The sequence below is a fragment of the Exophiala viscosa genome, assembly GCF_022695815.1.
Source record: "Exophiala viscosa unplaced genomic scaffold EDD37scaffold_1, whole genome shotgun sequence".
NCBI lineage: Eukaryota > Fungi > Ascomycota > Eurotiomycetes > Chaetothyriales > Herpotrichiellaceae > Exophiala > Exophiala viscosa.
Window position 1 is genome coordinate 4,960,945 of NW_026944353.1, and position 20,666 is coordinate 4,981,610.

The 20,666-nt window shown below is 50.7% G+C and overlaps 5 protein-coding genes across 5 annotated transcripts; 2 read left to right on the forward strand and 3 right to left on the reverse strand.

The window, feature by feature from the left end:
• Positions 1-431: 431 nt before the first annotated feature.
• EDD37DRAFT_672559 (ABC drug exporter AbcA) lies at positions 432-5,762 on the forward strand (the record flags this gene model as incomplete). Its single annotated transcript, XM_062819445.1, has 5 exons — positions 432-1,598; positions 1,694-3,747; positions 3,845-5,128; positions 5,178-5,593; positions 5,617-5,762. The coding sequence occupies exons 1-5, from the start codon at positions 807-809 to the stop codon at positions 5,760-5,762; spliced, it is 4,692 nt and encodes a 1,563-aa protein (XP_062676239.1). The 5' UTR covers positions 432-806.
• A 182-nt stretch (positions 5,763-5,944) lies between these two features.
• EDD37DRAFT_619323 (ABC drug exporter AtrF) lies at positions 5,945-11,647 on the reverse strand. Its single transcript, XM_062815857.1, has 2 exons — positions 11,113-11,647; positions 5,945-11,059 (listed from the first exon to the last, which is right to left on the reverse strand). Exons 1-2 carry the CDS (start codon positions 11,162-11,164, stop codon positions 6,426-6,428), a joined length of 4,686 nt encoding a protein of 1,561 aa, XP_062676240.1. The 5' UTR covers positions 11,165-11,647; the 3' UTR covers positions 5,945-6,425.
• A 730-nt stretch (positions 11,648-12,377) lies between these two features.
• On the reverse strand, positions 12,378-14,043 carry EDD37DRAFT_558990 (Glucanosyltransferase-domain-containing protein; the record flags this gene model as incomplete). The annotated part of the gene is made up of 5 exons (XM_062813770.1): positions 12,378-12,881; positions 12,993-13,435; positions 13,486-13,603; positions 13,656-13,867; positions 13,926-14,043. 5 exons carry the CDS (start codon positions 14,041-14,043, stop codon positions 12,378-12,380), a joined length of 1,395 nt encoding a protein of 464 aa, XP_062676241.1.
• Positions 14,044-15,459: 1,416 nt separating this feature from the next.
• EDD37DRAFT_646072 (uncharacterized protein) lies at positions 15,460-17,354 on the reverse strand (the record flags this gene model as incomplete). Its single annotated transcript, XM_062817695.1, has 2 exons — positions 15,460-16,469; positions 16,532-17,354. 2 exons carry the CDS (start codon positions 17,352-17,354, stop codon positions 15,460-15,462), a joined length of 1,833 nt encoding a protein of 610 aa, XP_062676242.1.
• A 1,433-nt stretch (positions 17,355-18,787) lies between these two features.
• EDD37DRAFT_101562 (uncharacterized protein) lies at positions 18,788-20,497 on the forward strand. The gene is made up of 5 exons (XM_062809100.1): positions 18,788-19,007; positions 19,066-19,130; positions 19,369-19,526; positions 19,854-20,285; positions 20,330-20,497. The coding sequence occupies exons 1-4, from the start codon at positions 18,963-18,965 to the stop codon at positions 20,189-20,191; spliced, it is 606 nt and encodes a 201-aa protein (XP_062676243.1). The 5' UTR covers positions 18,788-18,962; the 3' UTR covers positions 20,192-20,285; positions 20,330-20,497.
• Positions 20,498-20,666: the final 169 nt, after the last annotated feature.

Below are 20,666 nucleotides of genomic sequence, written 5' to 3' on the forward strand. Positions count from 1 at the left end.
AAAAAAGAAACAATGTTACCAATTGATCATGCCTTTGGTCAAAACCCGAGCTGGCCACTTTGGACCTGTTGGGTCACTGCTTATGGTTTGATTTGAGGTTACCATCGAGGCTGGTAGGATGGATACGTAGCAATAATAAACCATGTGAACGCATTGGGAAGCTTAAGAAGCAGCACGGATGCAGTCCACATGAAGACCCGAAATAACCAAAGTCCCGTGATTTATGCATGAGGCTCAACATCCGGATTCCGAAGCACAACTCGGATGAGGCTCTGAATGGGGCGCCGATTGCACTATTTGTGCCCTTTTTTATCCGTTCCTCGCGAGTTCCCGACGTCCGCTATTGTTATGCCTGTGCCTGAGGATGAAATTGTTCCGTACCTTACGATTTCTCGAAATGCTCGGGCATTCCTCAATATCCTCTTCGTCCAGACAGTATCCATATCTCAATTATTAATGTCTCTCATTTAAGTTAATCTATTTGCCAGTAGGCTGTGCATCCTCTCACTCCTCTTGCTTTCAAAGTACACAAGTTGTCGTCACTTCTTTCCGTGTTCATCTTCATTCCGGAACATACAAGATTGCCCATCCGTTCACCAGGCTGTTGCATTGACGACTTCTCTTCGACACTCGATTTCTTTTGGAGAGTCTTATTGCTTTGATTGAATATATTCTCTTTAGTTCCTCTTTCCTTGCTCCCAGCCAAGAGTTCTATTTCCATGAATCCTCTTTCCACCTAGAACAATCATCGAGCTTGACAGGTCTTCCACTTCCACGCCCTTCTGGGCACAAGAAACAGCCACGCCATGTCTCTCGTAGGAAACCTCACTTCCAACTACGACCACACTGCCGAAACACAGGGCGCAGGTTATCTCGGTCCACGGCGGACAAGCAGCGATGTTGACCGAACGCCTAACATATTCCGTTCATTATCCCAAGAATCACATCAACGCAACCATGCTCTACCAGAAGAGAAAGCAGAAGCTTCCAACAGCTCCGATGAAGAAGCCGTCGAACGTGTTAGATACCTCGCCAGACAATTCTCGCGCGAGTCAGCCTTTTCTAACTCAATAAACTCGAATCCTTTCGATGCAGAACCAGGCTCTCCTCTCGACCCAAGCTCGGACAACTTCCGACCTCGAGCATGGGTTAAAGCCATGTTCCAGTTGCAGTCTTCCGACGGCGACAGGTTTTTGGCAAGGACAGCTGGTGTCGCCTTCCGCAATCTCAATGCCCACGGGTACGGCGCCGCCACTGACTATCAGAAATCCGTCGGCAATGTCCTGCTAGAAGGGGTAGGGCTGGCTCGCAGGCTGATGGGTGTCGGTCAGCAGAGAGTCGATATTCTCCGTGGCTTTGATGGTCTCATCAAGCCCGGAGAAATGCTGGTCGTACTGGGACCTCCAGGTTCTGGGTGCTCAACGTTCCTAAAGACGCTTGCAGGCGAAACGCATGGATTCAATGTCGACAAGGAATCGCACATCAACTATCAAGGGATCAGTTTTGAACAAATGCACAAGAACTTCCGTGGTGAAGCAATCTACACTGCTGAGCAGGATGTACACTTTCCTCAGCTTACGGTTGCAGAAACACTCTTCGTAAGTATTTTCCTTTGCGAATGACTGTGCCATCGAAGCACAAGTCTTTCGAGTTGTCCCCAGGTTTACTGACACAACTTTCTGACGGTTTGTAGTTTGCTGCTCGTGCAAGAGCACCAAGACACCTCCCAGGAAACATGTCGAAATCAACCTACGCCGCCCACATGAGAGACGTCATCATGGCTACATTCGGTATTCGACACACTTTCAACACCCGTGTTGGCAACGACTTCGTTCGAGGCGTTAGTGGTGGAGAACGCAAACGTGTCAGTATTGCTGAGGCCTCATTGAACATGTCTCCTCTTCAGTGTTGGGACAACAGCACCCGTGGTTTGGACAGTGCCAACGCCATTGAGTTTTGCAAGAGTTTACGTGTATCGACCGATATCATCAACTCCGCAGCCGCAGTTGCTATCTATCAGGCACCGCAGAGTGCCTACGACATATTCGACAAGGCTGTTGTACTTTACGAAGGACGACAAATCTACTTCGGTGGGAAAGAGCACGCAAAGGAATATTTCGTCCGGATTGGCTTCCATTGCCCAGACCGTCAAACCACTGCCGACTTCTTGACCTCTATGACTAGCCCTGCTGAAAGAATCGTTCGTGCCGGCTTCGAGAACAAGGTTCCTCGGACACCTGACGAGTTCGCCCAGGTCTGGAAAGATAGCCCCGAACGTGCGCAGCTTCTCAAGGATATCGAAGAGTTCGACAGAGAACATCCACTTGGTGGACCAGACTTGGACAAATTCAAGCAATCTCGGAGATTACAGCAAGCCAAGGGGCAAAGAGTCTCGTCACCTTTCACCTTGTCATACACCCAACAAGTCCAACTTTGCCTCTGGCGCGGCTTTCGAAGATTGATGGCAGATCCCAGTCTTACCGTCACACAAGTGCTGGCAAACACTATCCTGGCGTTAATCATCGGTTCGATCTTCTACAATCTCAACGAGACGACCAGTTCCTTCTACTCGCGCGGGGCTTTGCTATTCTTTGCAATCCTGATGAACGCATTCGGCTCGGCGCTGGAGATCTTGACCTTATACGCGCAGCGCCCTATCGTCGAAAAGCATGCCCGATACGCTCTCTATCATCCTTCTGCAGAAGCGTTTGCGTCCATGCTGACGGACATGCCTTACAAGATCTTCAACACGATAACCTTCAACCTCACACTGTATTTCTTGACCAACTTGAGGAGAACGCCTGGAGCCTTTTTTTTCTTCCTTCTCATCTCCTTCTTCTTGACTTTGGTCATGAGTATGCTTTTCCGGACTATTGCTTCTGTCTCTCGCACGCTCAGTCAGGCACTGGCTCCGGCAGCTATATTGATACTGGCAATTGTTATCTACACGGGGTTCGCCATTCCAGTAACCTATATGTTAGGTTGGGCACGGTGGATCAACTACCTCGACCCAGTAGCTTATGGATTCGAGGCTCTCATGATCAACGAGTTTTCTGGCCATGATTACCCCTGTGCTAACTACGTCCCTACTGGTTCTGGCTACGGCAGCGGAGTGGCGCACAGGGTCTGCTCGACTGTCGGGTCAAAGTCAGGCCAGACATTTGTCAATGGAGACGACTACATCAACAGCAGCTACAAATACTATGCCTCCCACAAATGGAGGAACTTCGGCATCCTTTGGGTATTTTTGATTGGCCTCATGTGCGCATATTTGGTGGCTGCCGAATTTGTCTCAGCTAAGAAGTCCAAAGGCGAGGTTCTGCTCTTTCGACGTGGCCACAAGCCGGCTGCTATCAAGTCGAATCCTGCTCAAGACGCCGAAGCTGGCGGTGTTACCGTTGCAGCACAGAAAGATGACAATGAGCTCCAACCCATATCCAGCATTATCCAGAAACAAACGGCCATCTTTCAATGGCGGGACGTCTGCTATGATATCAAGATCAAGGGCGAGGAACGACGCATTCTTGATCACGTTAATGGTTGGGTCAAACCCGGGACTTTGACAGCACTTATGGGCGTGTCTGGCGCCGGTAAAACCACCCTCCTCGACGTTTTGGCCACCCGTGTCACGATGGGTGTTATCAGCGGCGAGATGTTGGTGGACGGTCTGCAACGAGACGATTCTTTCCAGCGAAAAACAGGATATGTTCAGCAGCAGGATCTCCACTTGGAGACCACCACAGTTAGGCAAGTCTGCTCGAGAACCTGCCTCGTTGTTCCCTGGATCTTTATCCTTCCCTTATGTTTTCACTGCCACAGATTTTCGAGACTAACAACCCTCTAGGGAAGCTCTGAATTTCAGCGCCATTCTCCGCCAACCTGCACACGTTCCTCGAAACGAGAAAATCGCGTACGTCAACGAAATTATCAAGCTGCTTGAAATGTCCGACTACGCCGATGCCGTGGTCGGTGTTCCTGGTGAAGGTCTCAATGTCGAGCAACGCAAACGACTCACTATTGGCGTGGAGTTGGCGGCCAAACCCCAACTCCTGCTCTTCTTGGATGAACCAACTTCAGGTCTCGACTCTCAAACATCTTGGTCTATCCTGGATTTGCTTGAAAAGCTCAAGAACAACGGCCAGGCTATCCTTTGTACGATCCACCAACCGTCTGCAATGCTTTTTCAACGCTTCGATCGACTGCTTTTCCTGGCAAAGGGCGGTAGAACCGTGTATTTTGGTCCTGTGGGCGAGTCATCCAAGACCTTGACAAGCTATTTCGAACGTAACGGCGCTCATCCTTGCCCCACAGAGGCCAATCCAGCAGAATGGATGCTGGAAGTCATTGGTGCTGCGCCCGGCTCCCACACGGATATCGACTGGGTGGACACCTGGCGCAATTCCCCTGAAGTCAGCGAGGTGCATGCTGAACTCGACGAAATGAAGCATGAACGATGTAGGTTGACCCGAGCGACATCCGATCCCAACGACAAAGCAAGCTATCGCGAATTCGCCGCTCCATTCCAAGTACAACTCTGGGAAACGCAAAAGCGTGTCTTCGAACAATACTGGCGCACTCCATCCTATATTTACAGCAAACTCGCGCTCTGTACTCTATCAGGTCTTTTTGTTGGCTTTTCCTTCTTCAAAGCCAAGAATACCCAGCAGGGTCTTCAGAATCAGATGTTCGGCATTTTCATGCTCATGACCATTTTCGGACAACTCGTGCAGCAGATTATGCCACTCTTCGTGACCCAACGAGCATTATACGAAGTCCGGGAACGGCCAAGCAAGGCGTACTCTTGGAAGGCATTCATGATGAGCAACATTTTGGTCGAATTACCTTGGGCCGCTCTCTGCGCACTCCTCATCTTTCTCACCTGGTACTATCCTATCGGGTTGTATCAAAACGCCGAACCGACCAATGCTGTACACGAGCGTGGAGCCCTCATGTTCCTCCTTATCCTTACATTCCTCCTATTTGCGAGCACATTCGCGCATCTGGCGATTGCAGGCATTCCGGACGCGGAGACGGGTGGAAACATTGCCAACTTAGCATTCTCTCTGACTTTGGTCTTCTGTGGTGTCCTTGTCGGACCAACAGCCCTCCCTGGATTCTGGATTTTCATGTAAGTCTCACGTGCCCACTTGTTTCCTATCAATACTTACTTGTTACAGGTATCGCTTATCCCCTTTCACCTACTTGATCGACGGTATGCTCAGCACGGCTGTTGCCCACACCAAGGTCACCTGTGCGGCCAACGAGTACCTGACCTTCTCGCCACCCTCGGGCGAAACGTGTGCGGAATACATGAAATCCTACATCAACACTAATGGCGGCTATCTCCAAAACGCAGATGCTACGGGTAACTGCAGCTACTGCCAGATCTCCGACACGGACACCTTCCTGGCCAGTGTGTCGTCCCATCCACAGTATATGTGGCGCAACTTTGGGATCATGTGGGCGTACATCTTCTCCAACATCGCTGGCGCGGTGTTCATATACTGGCTCGCTCGTGTGCCGAAGAATAAGGGCAAGGACAAGGGCAAGAAAGAAGTTGCTACCACCTCTCCTCAGAGCAGCGGCGGGAGCAGTCTACTTGAGAAGGAGAAGCAGAAGGCTGCCCAGCCCAACAACGACGACAACAACAACAACAACAACAACAACAACAACAACAACAACAACAACGAAAAGCCTCCCATGGGCGGTGTCCAAGACAGAGTCTAATCCGGACCCGCACCGACCTTTACACCCCACGTTAATACTGTCCTTCATATTTCATGTTTCTGCAGCCATACTTGGAAAGAGTTGCTTGGACGGAGTTAAAGAGGTGGCTGATTGAACTAGACGGAACAGATGGATTTACTTGGAAAGCGTGAACAGATGGATGCATGGATGGACATGAAAAGTAGATTCAAGAAGCGTGCTATAGGTTTGTTTGATAAGCGATGATAGATTTGATAGACCTGATAGACCCGATAGACTAATGGCCCGAGTATTGATATTGGGCGTCGAAGATGTTTCGAGAAAGAAGTCGCATTGGCAAATGTCAAGTATGCGCAACATGTGCACTGCCAATGTTAGAATCATCAACACCACACGTGTACTTCCCTATTGGGCAAGAGTTAGGGCAGGAAAAGTCCCCAGGGGACTTTGGCCAGATATTTCCTTGAAGAGCATGCATGCATACCTACCATATCAGGGAAATAAAGCACCTTTTCATGACCCACCAATGGAAAATATTTCGGGGCACCAAATTCGGCGGAATTTCGGTGCTCGGTACATCTCTCAATGTCTTGTCAAGTATTTTGCACAATTGTCCATTGCTATCTAACTCCTCGCTTGTTAGTTTCCCTCTCTATCAATCGCTAACGTGCCAACACATTTTTCTACGCTTTACAAGAAGGCACAAAAGCACAACCTTTTCACTTCCGTCTGATCATCTTGCTGGTCGCGCCCACGATCTTTCCCATTCCACCGAACAAGTACCCCATTCCGAAGGACCACTTCTTGACACGAACGGTGTAAATGAAGAAGTAGACCAAAGCCCAGTTCGAGAAGACGAAGAGCAAGAAGATGCCGAAGTCGCGCCACTTTTGGTCAGGCTTGATATTCAAGGTCGCGAGGTATTCGTTGCCATTGGCGTATGGGCAGTAAGCGCATGTGCCGTTTTCCGTAGTAGAGATGTAGCCTGCGCCCACGGACCGGACAAAGTCGCTCGCGTATGACATGCATGTTTGGCCTGGCGGGGCATTGAACAGCGTGCTCTCGCCCGTTCGACATTGGATGGGGAGATCGCGCAGGGTCGCGGCCAAAGTTCCCGACAGCCACCATTGACTGGGGTTGACCCAGTACATCCAGTACCGCCAAAAGACGGGTAATTGGGTGTATGGCCTTACGATGCCGTTGAAGATACCAAAGGCCACGAAGAAGAAGGGCAGGACATTGCTGATGACCGAGAAACTGGGTGCAAAGGCGCAAATCCATTGACCCCAGCTTGACATGAAGAGGTAAAATAGCATCGTCATCAGAAACATGTAGCCGGCGGTGCTGCTGTCGCGGGGTAGGTTGGTCGGGTAGTACCAGATAAGGAAGTAGACGACCGATGAGACAATGGCCATGGGGATTTCCGCAACGACCTGTGCGGTGCAAAATGCGATCCATCCGTAGATCCTGGACGGGTATTCACGTGCTTCCCAAAGAGCTCGATTCTGGTAGAATTTGGGTACGACACCGTTGACAATGGTAGGTGGGATCAGAACGATCAGAAAGGGCGTGAAGAGTCGTGACTGGAGAGATGCAACCGAGTTTTGGAGATCCCAGAAGGTGAAACCGTTGAAGATGCCGATGATGACACTGACGAATAACTTGGCGTAGAGGTACGATGGATCTCGCCAATAATTTCGGAATGTTCGTTTCGTGAGTTCGATCGTTTGCAGCGGGACGGGTGCGGCGAAGGCACGTTGAGCACTCGATTCCTTGACCGGCTCCCTGGATCGTTCTTCTTTGAGGCGTCGGATCTCTTCTAGCACTTGGGCATTTTCTTTTGACTCAAGCCATTCCTTGTTCCAGTTGACTCGTGTACCGTCTGCTCGTCGCTTCCCACCCTTTGCTGCAGTCTCCAGGATGAATTCGGCCACGTTCTTATCTGGTGGGCACTTAGTGCCTCGTTGGGCGAAGTATTCGACCACTGCGGATCCATTCTCTCCAATGGGCCCGAAATAAAATGGGTTACCGCCTGGATTGAGCGCGAGCACCATGTCGAATTGCTGAATCAACATTGACGATGGCTGATGGATGGTGCAGACGATCGCCTGGCCAGCATGAGACAGTTTCTTCAAGAATCGTACAATCGAGTATGCCGACTGCGAGTCCAAGCCACTTGTGGGTTCGTCAAGAAACAAGAGTAAATCCGGTTTAGCAGCTAGTTCAACACCGATCGTCAATCTCTTGCGCTGTTCGACACCTAAGGACGAAATGATGGCGTCCTGGATGTCGTTCAACTCGAGTAAATCAATGATCTTATCGACATAGTCCAGCTTTTCCTGCTTTGGTATGTCACGGCTTTGTCTCAGCATGGCTGAAAATTCGAGAGCCTCGCGGATGGTGGCAGTTTCGTCGTGTAAATCCATTTGTTCGCAGAAACCGGTCCCTCTTTGAAACTCTATGCCAAGAGGTCGGCCGTCCACAAGCATGTCACCAGTGACGGTTCCCGTGGTTTGTCGTTGGGAGAGTGTGTTGAGGAGCGTGGTCTTGCCGGCACCACTTGCACCCATCAACGCAATCATCAGGCCCGGTTTGACATAACCATTCACTCCATTGAGTAGTTTTCTTTTTCCGCCCTGATATGGCACTTCGTACTGCACATTTTCCCAGGTGAAGACGCTCTTGCTCTCCGCGATGCTGTCTACGATATTGTCCTTCTCATTTTGAAGTGTCTGGGATGATCCAGTCGATACTGGCTCGCCCGTTGACGCTGTCTTTTCTTCATCTGCAGGCTTTGTGTCCTCGCTAACCATCTGCTTGGCTTTGCGCGTCTTCTTGAACACCAAGGCACCACCACCCTCATTGGTAAAGGAGAAAAGCTCCGATGCAATAGCGGTGATGAGGATGTACAGGACTGCAAAAGCGATCACGACTCCGAAATTGCGCCACAAATGTGACCTTGAATATCCGAACGACTCTCCGACATAGGCAGCACCATTGACAGTGTTGCTTCCTACTGTTGCGCCAGTCAGCGAGCAACCTTGGTATGCAGGGTCGATATTTGGACCTCGAGGAACAAGATTTGACTCGGCGCATTGCATGGTACGGTCGGAGAACTCGTTCGTCAGGACAGCCTCGTATGAATAGGAAAGAGGATTGATGTAATACAACCATCCAAACCAAATCACGTCGCCGGTCAAAGTGTGTTTCGGAATTGTATAGCCTACGAAGATGACCAGAAGGTTGAGTGCAATGCCGGAAAAGCGGACGGCATCATCAATTGACGGACTCAGGGAAGCGAACATCCGATAGAGCGCCGTAATGCAGATTGTGCTGATATAGACAAAGAGCAGGTTGATGAAGAACTTCCCAGCGGTGACGTCCAGTTGAGCCATGAAGTATAATATGACGGTGAACACCACCGCTTGGATAGCAATGACAGGCAGATCCAGGAGTACTCGAGCGATGACAACGGCGCTCGGCCGATAGAAGGCGTACTCCTTGTGTCTGGCGACGACAACACGGCCACTCACAGCTCTCATCAGCTCAGTCAATTGCAGCCAACCAAGAAAGAGGACTGAGAAGAACAGGGCACCGCCACGAGGAAAGGCACCGGCCGTGTCGAGGGATTCGCCATAAAACAACGACCCGACAATCAGGGCGTTCGCAACGATGATGAAGGCCTTTGTGTACAAGGAGGTCTTGTCGCCCCAGAAGAGCCAGAACTCGCGGAGCGTGCAGGCCCAGACCTGTCGCCAGAAAGAAACCGTGTAGCTGGATTGATTCGACGTCAGCTTACTATTGCTCTTAGATTCCTCCACGGCTTCTTGGAATCGTCGAGTGTTTTCGCCCTGAGTATTGTGAAGATGTTTCTCGTAATCCTCGACATCAAATAGAGTTTGCTTGTATATTTCGGACTTGCGAAAGGCAGCTTCGAGCTCTTCAGCGGTCTTCGGTGTGGTTGCCGCCTTGCCAGGCTGGAATTGCCGCTCACTTGGGTCACCTACGGAGGTTAGGAAGTCGGCAGTTGTCTGGCGATCCGGCGCAAGAAATCCGAGGTCAACAAAGTATTGCCGCGCCAGTTTACCAGGACCTTGGTAGATCATTCGGCCCTCTTCGATGACCAAGACTTTATCCATCAACTCATAGATGCCTTCACCTGCTTGATAGAGTGTGACGATGGTTGTGCGGTTTGAAATATCGGTCATTATCCGAAGAGATCTCGCATAATCCAACGCCGTTGATGCATCGAGACCACGCGTGGAGTTGTCCCAGCACACCACTGTTGACTTGGTAGCCAAGGTCTCGGCGATACCTACTCGTTTTCGCTCGCCTCCAGAGACACCTCGGACGTACTCGTTTCCAACAAGAGTGCCCTTGGTGTGGGAAATGCCGAACATTTTCAGCAAAGCTTCGATGATGAGGGGGATTGTGCCCGCTTCGTGCTTCCTAGTCTTGTTCATCAATGCGAATCGCAGCGTTTGCCACACTGTCAGGGTGGGAAGGTGTTGGTCATCCTCCGGGTTGTAATTGACTTCTCCTCGGTAGTGCTTTCTTTGTTCTTCAGCCGAGATGCCTCCATAGCTTACTTTGCCCTCGACCCCAGCATAGCTTTCCCGCTGATTCGCAATGACCTTGAGGAATGTGGAGCATCCCGATCCAGGCCGACCGAGAACCAGCATCATCTCGCCGTCCCGAACGACTCCAGAGAAATCATGAATAATATCTCGTGTGGGTGGATGGCTGCCGAATCTCAGGGCGGGAACAAATCTTGAGCTTATGCGGTAGAGATCTGGGCCAAACGTCCCCAGAACAGCCTGCGGGAGTGTCTTTGTGAAACTGGCCTGGGCACCTACACCCTTTACCGTCAAATTCTTGTAGACAACACCCACTTTCTTGGCAGACTCGCCGGCCTCGGTTCGTTTCTCGAAATTTCCATCTTTCAGAAAGGCTCCTAGGTCGAGATCGTCTTCCCCAACAGGCTCAGGACCCGCCTCCTCATCCAGGGTGGATGCATTTGCAGCACTGTCTGCCCTCGAAGACCTCGTCCGCGTCCTCGCAATGGTAGGCCCTGTTCGACCTCTTGACAATCGGCTTTTGGGTCTACCAAGATCGGAGTCTCTGGTCTTCGTCCGTTGTAAGCTCAGTCTGGTTAGCTCTCTTCGCATTTCTTCGAATCCAGCCATGGCCTCCTCGCGGCTAAACCCGCCAACATCGCGTTCGCCCCAAGTACCATCTCCTTCCTGGCTGGCGCTTCTCGTCGGCCCGTCAGAGTCATGTTGAGATTGGATAGCGCCTGGATTTTGTTGATACTGGCCGGGGAGCGCCACATTGTGTAAACCAGAAACGGGTGCTTCGCAAGTCAGTCTTGATGAGTAGTCATGACAAATGTGGAGGAAAACTCACGCTCATGACGGTAGCGGCGCCCGTACATTTCCCGAGAGTGTGTATTGAACATCTTGCCGGTTCTTCACCCCACCAGCCCTCGCGTCTGATTGCTGCGAAACAACCCGTGCTCAAGATGGGGATAGGAGCGAAACGACCGATACCAATGTCAACGATTATCGGATCCCACAAGCAGGGCTAGCTTAGGAAGACGAGGCGGTAAGAAGGGCATAAGAAAATGAATTGATCAAGGAGAGGAGAGCAACAGGAATGAAACCGAACAAGAGTCGTCAAACAAGAAAGAGATGGTCCGGAGATAGACCGGTGGAGTAGAAGGGAAGGAGGTGATGAAAGAATCAACAATGACACATTGGGGCGGCGGGTCACGGACTTTAGGAGACTGCCGCAATGGAGGCTGGATTTCTAAGCCGTTGAATTGAGCGTACGGACATCAGGCTGAATGAATCAAAAGTCATTCGAGCCGATCATAGGTCCAGTAGTAAAAGATGGGGATGGGCGGATTTAGTGAATAACGTCAGGACCAGAGGGAAAAAATCAATATTGCAAAGAAAAATGAGGATAGGCACGAAAAAGGCACATTTACCCTACCCTGCCAGACGTCACCGCCAATATCAGCAACACTGACCAATTAGCGTACACTACGTTGTACGACATAAAAGGTGAGAGATGGCCCCGAAATGCGTCTTCCCTATGTTTAGCACTTCCTGCACATCTGAAATTCGATTAATCCTCGACTCTTGAGCTGTTGGGGACTGTTCTGTCCACATAACAATGTACTGCATGTCTACAGTACGTCTGTACAACGTTGACCGATACTCGGGGCTAAGTTGAGGACTGTGGGGACCCAGCTTGTATGCTTACAAATGGGAGGGAGATCGCTACTCGTGGGGGTCACCAGCAAACCATCATCATCCCTGCCGACATGCGGATCAGAAGAGCCGCCATCTCCACACATTATCACAAATCGGAGCTTGTGAGGAGTAAAAAGACCATGACTTGCAGCATTGCTATCTATCAATTAGTCAGTCAGCAATCAAATATGCAAGGAAAAGGGCTGGTTTATGCATTAACTATGTATTCTGTCCTTTTTTCGCGCCGATATGAGGCTGTCTGATTAATCATGTTCTTTTCCTGAGCTGCTCCCATCTTGAACAACCATGCTCTCTGCCCTTGCAATTACAATTCCACCACGCAATTCCGAAGACTGCGTCCAAGTACGTGGTCGTCACTCATCAACGTACAATAGTACATAATCGACTTTCTCCTCACAACCAGAACACGACTCCTGCACCGACCGCGATTAAAGCAGTGACTGTGCCCATCAACCCCATAACCTCCGATCCAGGAGAGTTTGGCACGACTCTGCCAGCGGCAGCTTTGTGGGTTGCAGAACTGGCAGCACCTGATGATGATGATGATGATGTACTGCTCGCACTTGTAGTGTGCGCCGATGACCCGGAAGATGTGACTGTCGAGCTGTAAGTACTACTGGTCTGCGAAGTGGAACTCATAACCGTAATGCTGCCGACAGACGTGATGCTGCCTGTCGGAACACCACTTGGCATACCTGAGGAAACGCCGGCTGCACCGATCGTCGGGAGGGCCGCGCTGGGATCAGCTGTCCATCCGCCTGCGGTCGAACTCGGGCAGGTCGGAATGGATGCGGAGAATGTCGATGAATAAGCCGCGGACTGGACTCCAGTAGGTGTCAACGTGGCCCACTGCGAGGCAAGATTGCTGAAATCTGGCTGAACCGGTGTTGGCGTACCCTGACGGGTAAATCTAGTCCGAGTCAGTCCAACGTGCATGCAGAAGCCATATTTTTCTGGCGATATTTACCCATCCACAATTGAGGATCCCACTTCTACAGTGGCAGCAACTTGTGCGCCGTATGAAACTAGTCCGTAGTCGTTTGTTTCTTGAATCCATTCATAGATGATAGCTCCCGACCAGGTGTTGACCATGTCGGGCCCGAAGATGGCAGCTTGATCATTAAAGGTTCGTGGTGGAACTGTGTTGCAACCATCTTCCGAAAAGAAGATAGGAATGGGATAGTTCTCAGCGTCCGCCTGCAGATTGACATATCCTGAAGTGTCGTACGTCGCGCTTGAACCACACCACTCGTAGCTGTTCAGTGCGTAGAAATCCATGCGCTCCGTAGCGTTCGGACGGCAGACCAGGTAATCTTGCAGCATGGGGCGAAGAACAGCCGTGTCGGTTGCAGAGTAGCCAATCGGGATCTGGCGATAACCTTTGGCATCACGGTACGACTTGAGATCAGTAGCAGCCGACAACAAATACGGAGCAGCACCCGAATCGGCGTCTGCCAATGATCAGTTGAGTGCACTCTCTTTGCCATGCCGTGTTCCCTACCAGTATTGAGCACCTCATTACCAACGAATAATCCCGCCAAATTGTCGTATTGTTGGAAATTGTCCATGACGGCTCGATAAGAATCGGACTTGTTGGTGGTCCAAGAAGGAACGCCAGCCTATGTGCTATCAGCTTCACTGGCTCTTGTGGTGGGACGATTATCCTCTTACCAACTGAATGTATGTCTTGAAGCTGTCCATATCCACCCAGACGTAGATTCCGTTGTCTGCAAACGCATTCATGCAGCCCGAGTGATCGGCCGAGGCATCCACATGGTAGACTCGAATTGAGTTGGCACCCAGCGTCTTCATGAGAGCAGCATCAAGTTGGCATTGCGTAGGGTTCGCGAGAGGATCGTCTTCGACGAGCTGGTAAGCCACACCTGTGCGGGAAAATTGGGTCAGCGGATCTGGGGGCTTTGAGGACATTCTCATTGTCACCTTTGATGAAGAATTGGTTGCCATCACTCGTGAAGAACTTTGACCCAACAGTTGAGATGGTTGGGATGGCATTGGCGACTGCACAGAAGGTGGAAACGATCAAGGCCACAACGGCCATTAGTACGGGCATCTTTGCTGTTGGCAGTATGCAGTTCGAAGCTTTCAGCAAGCGAGAATGTATCGTGATTCTTATTGAGATTGCAACTTGGAAAGTCTGGCCTGTATGACCTGTTCCTGTTCCCTCGAGAGGTTGTTGAAGTCAAGAAGTTCAGAGGAAGAAGAGTGCTTCCAAGCAGTGAGGACGAATGATATGTGCAAAAGAAGAGGTTTCTCAGCCCAAAGTAATGAATCTAGTGAAACTCGTGTCCGGACAAGAAGGTGAAGAGGTAACGAAGGTCGATTAGCAAAAGTGAATTGTTGCTTAACGATGGGCAGGTGCGCTCCAACCTGCAATGGAAAGCGCAACGCAACGCTGAACAGAAACGAGGAGAAAAGACACGTCCAAGTCGACCAGGAGCAAACGACAGTATCGACACGCAGGAAGTGAAAGTGAAGTCGAAGAAAGGAAGAACGGCAACTAATCTCGACGACTTCTTTTTTGACAGCGAACACGGGAAGATCTGCAGATTGGCCTGCAGGAAATCCGTAGTTTGGCTTTAACCTGATGTGCAAATGGCGGGCGTGGCACATGCAATGCCGCCCACCATCAAGCCAGTGGCTTTTCCAGTGGCTTCGCGCTGCAGTCTTCCCTAACGCAGGCAAGAACATGATGCGAGGTTAGGTGGTGGTGGACTTTTCGGCAAACAGGTTTTTTGGGCCAGTAGTTCACGACATGCGGATATCCCGCCTAGAACAAGTGGACTGGGTGGCAGGACGGAGAGACTAGCGAGAAGGAGTGGACATGGCAATCGGGGGCCCTTATCTGTGCACTGCATGGAAAGCACAGATCCAGGACCAGGGAGGTCTATCGAACCACTAGGTGGGCATCACTCGAGCGCGGTTGGCGGGAAATACCCCGAAGACCGCCCATAACAATCCACCCCTTTAAGCATGTCTTGACTTTGATAAGCTCATTTAACCAATGGTCGCGCAAAGGACAAACTTCCGTCCTCAGTGCGACTTTATCAGATTTGCTTTGAACACACTACATAGCCTGCTCAATGCTCATCCAAACATGCACAATTTCGCTTCGTCCTGGCTGCCATTGTGCGGTCACTCGGTGTTTCTTGAGAGATAATACAGCGTGACTGCTGAAGAGGGTTTCACAATAACACTGAAGAGCACTACCTGATATTGTAGGCCAATAGTGCCTAAAGACCAAGCTTGACGCCACAGCCTTGTGAGTAAGTTACAATTACCACCACTTGAAGCACAGCCCATAGGGTGTCTTTCATGCCATTATCAGGATCGGAAATTGCCTTCCGACCAATACCATGTCCAATGATAGCCCCAACGCCTTGCTCAATCGACGTGCATTTCTGTTTTGTACGACCAGCGCCATGCAAGAAAGAAGGAAAAGCTCTTTTCCCCAACATCAAACCATCGATCGCCGTATGACAAACACTCCGACTTCCACACCCGCATTACCTGCCGTCTCTCGACTTTGACGTATTCCGTCCACGACTTCTCGCGCCAGCATTGAAGTGGTGACCTCCATCTGTCCAACTCTAGACGGCATCCGACCGCCTGCTTTGTGATAATCCACCAGATTCTGTCTCAGGCGCGGCTGCTCCTGGTCAATGTACCAGTCTTTCCATGTCGGGTTGTCTAGAACAACCTCGGCTGTTTCCGCATGCACAATCTCATACCTACTAGGCAGAGATCGTGGAGGTGATCTTTGGTTCAGTCTCTCGCACATGGCAGCCACCAATCTCTCCATCTCCTCGAAGCTCTTCATTCCTTCCACGGATGCCATGCGGCCGAGCTTCGCTGCAACATGTATATACAGTCCATTCACGAGGATGAATTGCCGGAGGAAGGGTTCAATGATAGGCCCGATGTATCTGTTCGCAAACGTGGACGCCCCGTCTTTAGTTGGATAAACCAGAAGCATAGTGCCATTGTTGGAGGAGAGCTCAAGAAGGCGGTCTGCAAGGTAAGAGCGTCTGCTGAGAGTGAAAAAGTCGTTGACCTCTTCGGCCGTCGTGGGTGGAATGTAGCGTTCCAAGATGGACAGATGTATGCTGCTGGGTGCAGTGATTATGTTACTAGGTCGAGCCCCGATGCTCACTGGAACAGTCGGTTGGTGATGGTACGCTGGAACCACAGCAGCGTGAGTAAAGATCGTTTGGTCTTGAAAATAATCATCGCTGGAATAGTTTGTGTTCGGGGTCGCTGGTGGCGAGGCTGGGACTTCGTCCATGCTCATGACCTGAGATACCGCGTGCGTAATTGTGATGTACGGTGGGTAGGTGTAATGATTTTCGACTGCTTCAACCACCTTTTCGAAGAGTGGCTTGACATTTGCAGATTTTCCTTGAGAGGGCAATGCCTGAACGACCATTTGAATTTGTTGCTGAGCCGCCGTGTCTCCGAGGGAGGCCACTAAACACAGGGTTAGCACACTCTTCGGAAGTTCATGATGAGTAAACGGTCGGAATACATACCAAGTTGTTGACAAGCTCGCCCCAGCCAGTTAGACCGACCATGTTCATCCTGTCCCATACTCGATCGGTCCGGCATTTGAATCTCTGACGGTCGAGACGTTGAACTGTTGCGTGATTGCTGGTGACTCTGTCCGCGCGGCTGATTTTGCCCAACGTTTGATACTGTGCGCACGCCCTGGTCAGAGTCCGCTAGTACAGCAGGTTCCCACTTGAAAGGACCAAGCTCTTCAGGAGGTGTCAATGGTGGCACTATTCCGCATGATCCATTCACAGACGACAGATCTAAGTGGTTGAGGTGCGGCCAGGACTGCGCGACTGATGGTAGTCCAAGAGAAAGAGAGTTGTATCGAGCGCCGAGAGGCTCTAAAGAGGAAAAGTCTCTCGGCGCTGAAGAAGAAAAATGCGTCGCGACGGTCGAATGTCGTCTACCGTTCTCCTCTCCAGACAACTGTGCTGCACCCAAGCTTGGAAAGTCTATGAGCTTCCTTTGTACATCCAATCCACGGGCTTCGGAGCCCCAGTCTTGTCCATCGACTGAACCCAGCGACGATCTCCTTCGACATATCGATTGCAGGGCCTTCCTTGAGCGGAAAAGATTATCGCTTCGTGACTCCTTCAAGCTGAACTTCTCTGTTATGGTGGCTTTCACGTCCAGTATGGCAGCTCCAGCCTTGCCGAAAACATCCACAAATTCTTGCGCCTGCTCTTCCGATTTCTCTCCAAGAGGTGATGTTACGGGGACCTCGTGGATCTGGATGACGACGGGACGTCTTTTTGGTTCCGTTTGAAAGCCATTATCCAGCGACAAAGGCTCGGCGGTCATTGGCGAAAGTCGACGATATTAACGCTGATGCTAGACAACAATCAGGAACAAAAGGAGGGCTGTCAGTGCGCTGAACGGTGCCCCAAATCTGGCAGCAACCACAACCAGGCTTCGGCTATTGCAAAAGATAAAGAAGGACAAGAATGTAAGTTGCTCATGAAGAACAGTGGTGATCTGAGGTGTTACAAGGTCGAAAAGAGCAAGCCAATTGTCAGACAGGCTGAGTTCATGAACAAACGGATGGAGATGAAAGATTGTGATGTGGGAGGATTTCAGATCGAGAATCGACAAGACTGCAGTTCGAGAACTAGCTTTACATGGGTGGCTGTTAGTTCTTTGGGGCTTGGAGCAGAGCCACAACGCCAACGACTGACACCTGGAGGGAACTTGGGACAGGCCGAGGGACGAACACCGGTCAGAAAGTTTGTTTCTCGAGACTGGCGGACAAAGCCTGCGCGGATAAAGCTTAAGGAGGAGAGACAGCAGCTGAAGCCTGAAGGGTAGACGGGGAAGAGTGGTGCAGGCGGAAGTTGCTGGAAAGGATTAGGATTAGGATTAGGCACAGACGTTGAACACATGCAGGACATCTGCAGACAGTGGAGTGTGTTATCCTGGCTACGGAGGAATGAGTGGCCAGCAATAGGCTCGGCATGGGCAGTCGGCCTTGGTCTAGACCTCGATGGATCGCACGAAAGGCACCACTGCAGCTAAGGCGCACCGGGTGAAGTATCCTTCTTTTATGCATGGCCTTTACCTGAACAGTGAAAGATCATCACTTGTCAGGTTATTTTTGTTGAAAAGAAAGTGAATTTCACACGCAAAGTTGTTTGACAGATGAACCTTCGAGTTACCCTAGGTACCAGGTACCTAGACATTCTCAGGTGATGACCTTCGTGGCTGCTCGAGATCGTAACGAGATCAACTCCATCGGGAAAACCTACGGTACCATTCAAAAACTCGCAGCCCGGAATTTTATTTCCCTCAGGTATTGTATACGAGCACTCGGATCGCCTCACTGCGATCGAAGGATTCTCCGAACCACACTGGCACGGCCCTCTATCGACCATGTGGCAAAGGCGCCACTCATGCAGAAAGCTCGGAGCACATTGTGTAGTACCTACTCACAGTAGGTAGATACTTGTTCAAAGTGCAGCACATGCTTTTGGAAGTTTGGAATACGAAGTGCCAACGTGTTCATACAATTTTTGCAGGTGAGGGTACCTACCTATACACAGTAGTGCAGAAGAAATCTGCCCAGTTGACAATCCCCATGATTTCACCTACTGTGGTATACAAGTCGGCGGCACTCGCGCTGACGGACTCCATTCTTACGTCAAAGCAGCGCTGCCGTGTGGTCTGTGATGAATCTTTTCAGCTGGTGTCGGCACTGTTGACCTCGTTCTCATGAAGACCTCAACAATGGAACCACCGAGGGATTTTTCAGCCTGACCAATTAACCAATAGATTTGGGGGTTGAATCTGCAGGACATTTCTTAGTGCCTGGACGAAACGATCCGTCACCCCTGTCGATCACCATCCCTCTTCCTAGTTCCTAAACACGAGATGATCGTCGCCCTGCTACCACAATGCCGAGGATGTTAACGCATCATGTCTTGCGCACCAACATTACCGCTGCAGCCACACCTTCATGAAGTCTGACTCGACCAACCGAAATATCAGAACCGACGTTTGGCTAAATTGGAGCCCATAGGCAGTGTTTGGACAGTTCCCCGAACGAAACGGCTTCCCATCAACCTTCCTAGGGATACTCTCTCTGTACGTGACTTGTCGAGTCCGCCCCTTTGCCCAACGGACTTGAAAGGTGCTGCCAAAGAATGACCATCGCGCCATTCAGCTGTCGAGTGCAAAGGCAATGACTCTATACATCAACTATCACGTAAAGAGCCTAGGATGAGTAAAAAAGCGCACACCACCACCATCATTTGAAGGGACCAGTTACTGCCTACGTGTGTACCCAAGTCAATGCTAACACCATAGTGCTTTATTGTGAAAGCCTCGCCAGCAAGAACCACGCCTCCTCATGCATCACGCTCGCTGTTCACAGCCCACGCCGTGAACGTCCAGATGTTCGGACCCCAATACGAATCGACTCGCCCGGATCCAGGGTAGGTCAGGATCGTGGAGGTGTTGCCTTGATGATCTTCCCAAAAGGTGAAAAGCCCAGCACTGGGACCCCAACTGCCGATGGTATAGTTGAAGGTCCGAAAAGGTCCCTCCCCAAGCGGCGCAGGTGCCTGAGATGACATGTGGTCAGTATTTGAGCTGTTGAGCGTCCTGCAGCTCATTCGGCCAGCAGAATATGACGGCTTACCATCCAGAATAGGTTCTGACCTATGCTCCCACTTGTTTGCACCCCAATGTCGATGCATGGTTTTCCCCAGTCACTGCCACAGTGTTAGCGTCAGGAAGGCTCATTGTGCGGCTGAACGAGTGGAAGTTACAAGTTCTGACAGATGTGAACTGACGAAGCAGTCGTAGGACTCGAAGAATCATTTCCACTTCCGGTTGGCTTCTGTACAAGGAGGGCGGTCGCATCCCAGCAGAACAACAAGAGGATGCTGACGCACCAAAGAGGTGACTTCATTGGAGTATGCATCTGGGCGGCAGAGTTTACAAATTGCAAAAGAAGGGAAAGGTACTTGGTCACGAAGGAAAAGTTCAATGACCACGATGGAACAGGGCTGCTCCCAACAGTCTTCAAATTCTTCCGCGAAGTCACACAAAGCCGTTCAATTGTGTCACCACCTGCAGGAAATTATGTTGCACCAAGGAATGGGGAATCCCGTGACAATCGTCAACTGAGGACATGTCGATGAGAAACACTGCTCATTATCGCTGGGACCCTTTCAACCTCCTGTCTTCGACAAGCTCTTGATGACGGACACCGCCCACAAGCGCAAAGTCGACCCAGTACGTGGCACAGGTGGGACAGGATGTTGCTGACATGACACAAGGTCAACTGGCAGGCGATAGCACGAGTCATACTTAAACGTCGGCACCTCTAGGCAGTACACATTCCATCGGAAAGTGTGTATGGCAAGCCGGCTTCCTGTGGTGGTCACAAGTTGATGCACCTAAACGACCTTATCTAACACAAATCATACGCAAAAATCCTGGCCAAATGTTTGCAAACAAAGTGTGCAGTGATGAGAAGCCCAAGGGATGCCCATTGCCACGCCCGCAACCTCTCCACATTTCCAACCTGCAACTGTCGGGCTTGGAGTACCCTGGTCAGGCGCCTTTGGCGTACCGAGGAATCACTCCTGTTTGACCTCGAGGACATACAATGAT

Bases quoted from the DNA above. Each gene is read 5' to 3' on its own strand.
- EDD37DRAFT_101562 (XM_062809100.1), top strand. From the start codon at position 18,963: ATGTCTTGCGCACCAACATTACCGCTGCAGCCACACCTTCATGAA. The intron at 19,008-19,065 runs GTCTGACTCGAC...TGGAGCCCATAG, and splicing joins TGCAGCCACACCTTCATGAA to GCAGTGTTTGGACAGTTCCC. The intron at 19,131-19,368 runs GTACGTGACTTG...TTATTGTGAAAG, and splicing joins TTCCTAGGGATACTCTCTCT to CCTCGCCAGCAAGAACCACG.
- EDD37DRAFT_619323 (XM_062815857.1), bottom strand. From the start codon at position 11,164: ATGTTCAATACACACTCTCGGGAAATGTACGGGCGCCGCTACCGTCAT. The intron at 11,060-11,112 runs GTGAGTTTTCCT...TGACTTGCGAAG, and splicing joins GCGCCGCTACCGTCATGAGC to CACCCGTTTCTGGTTTACAC.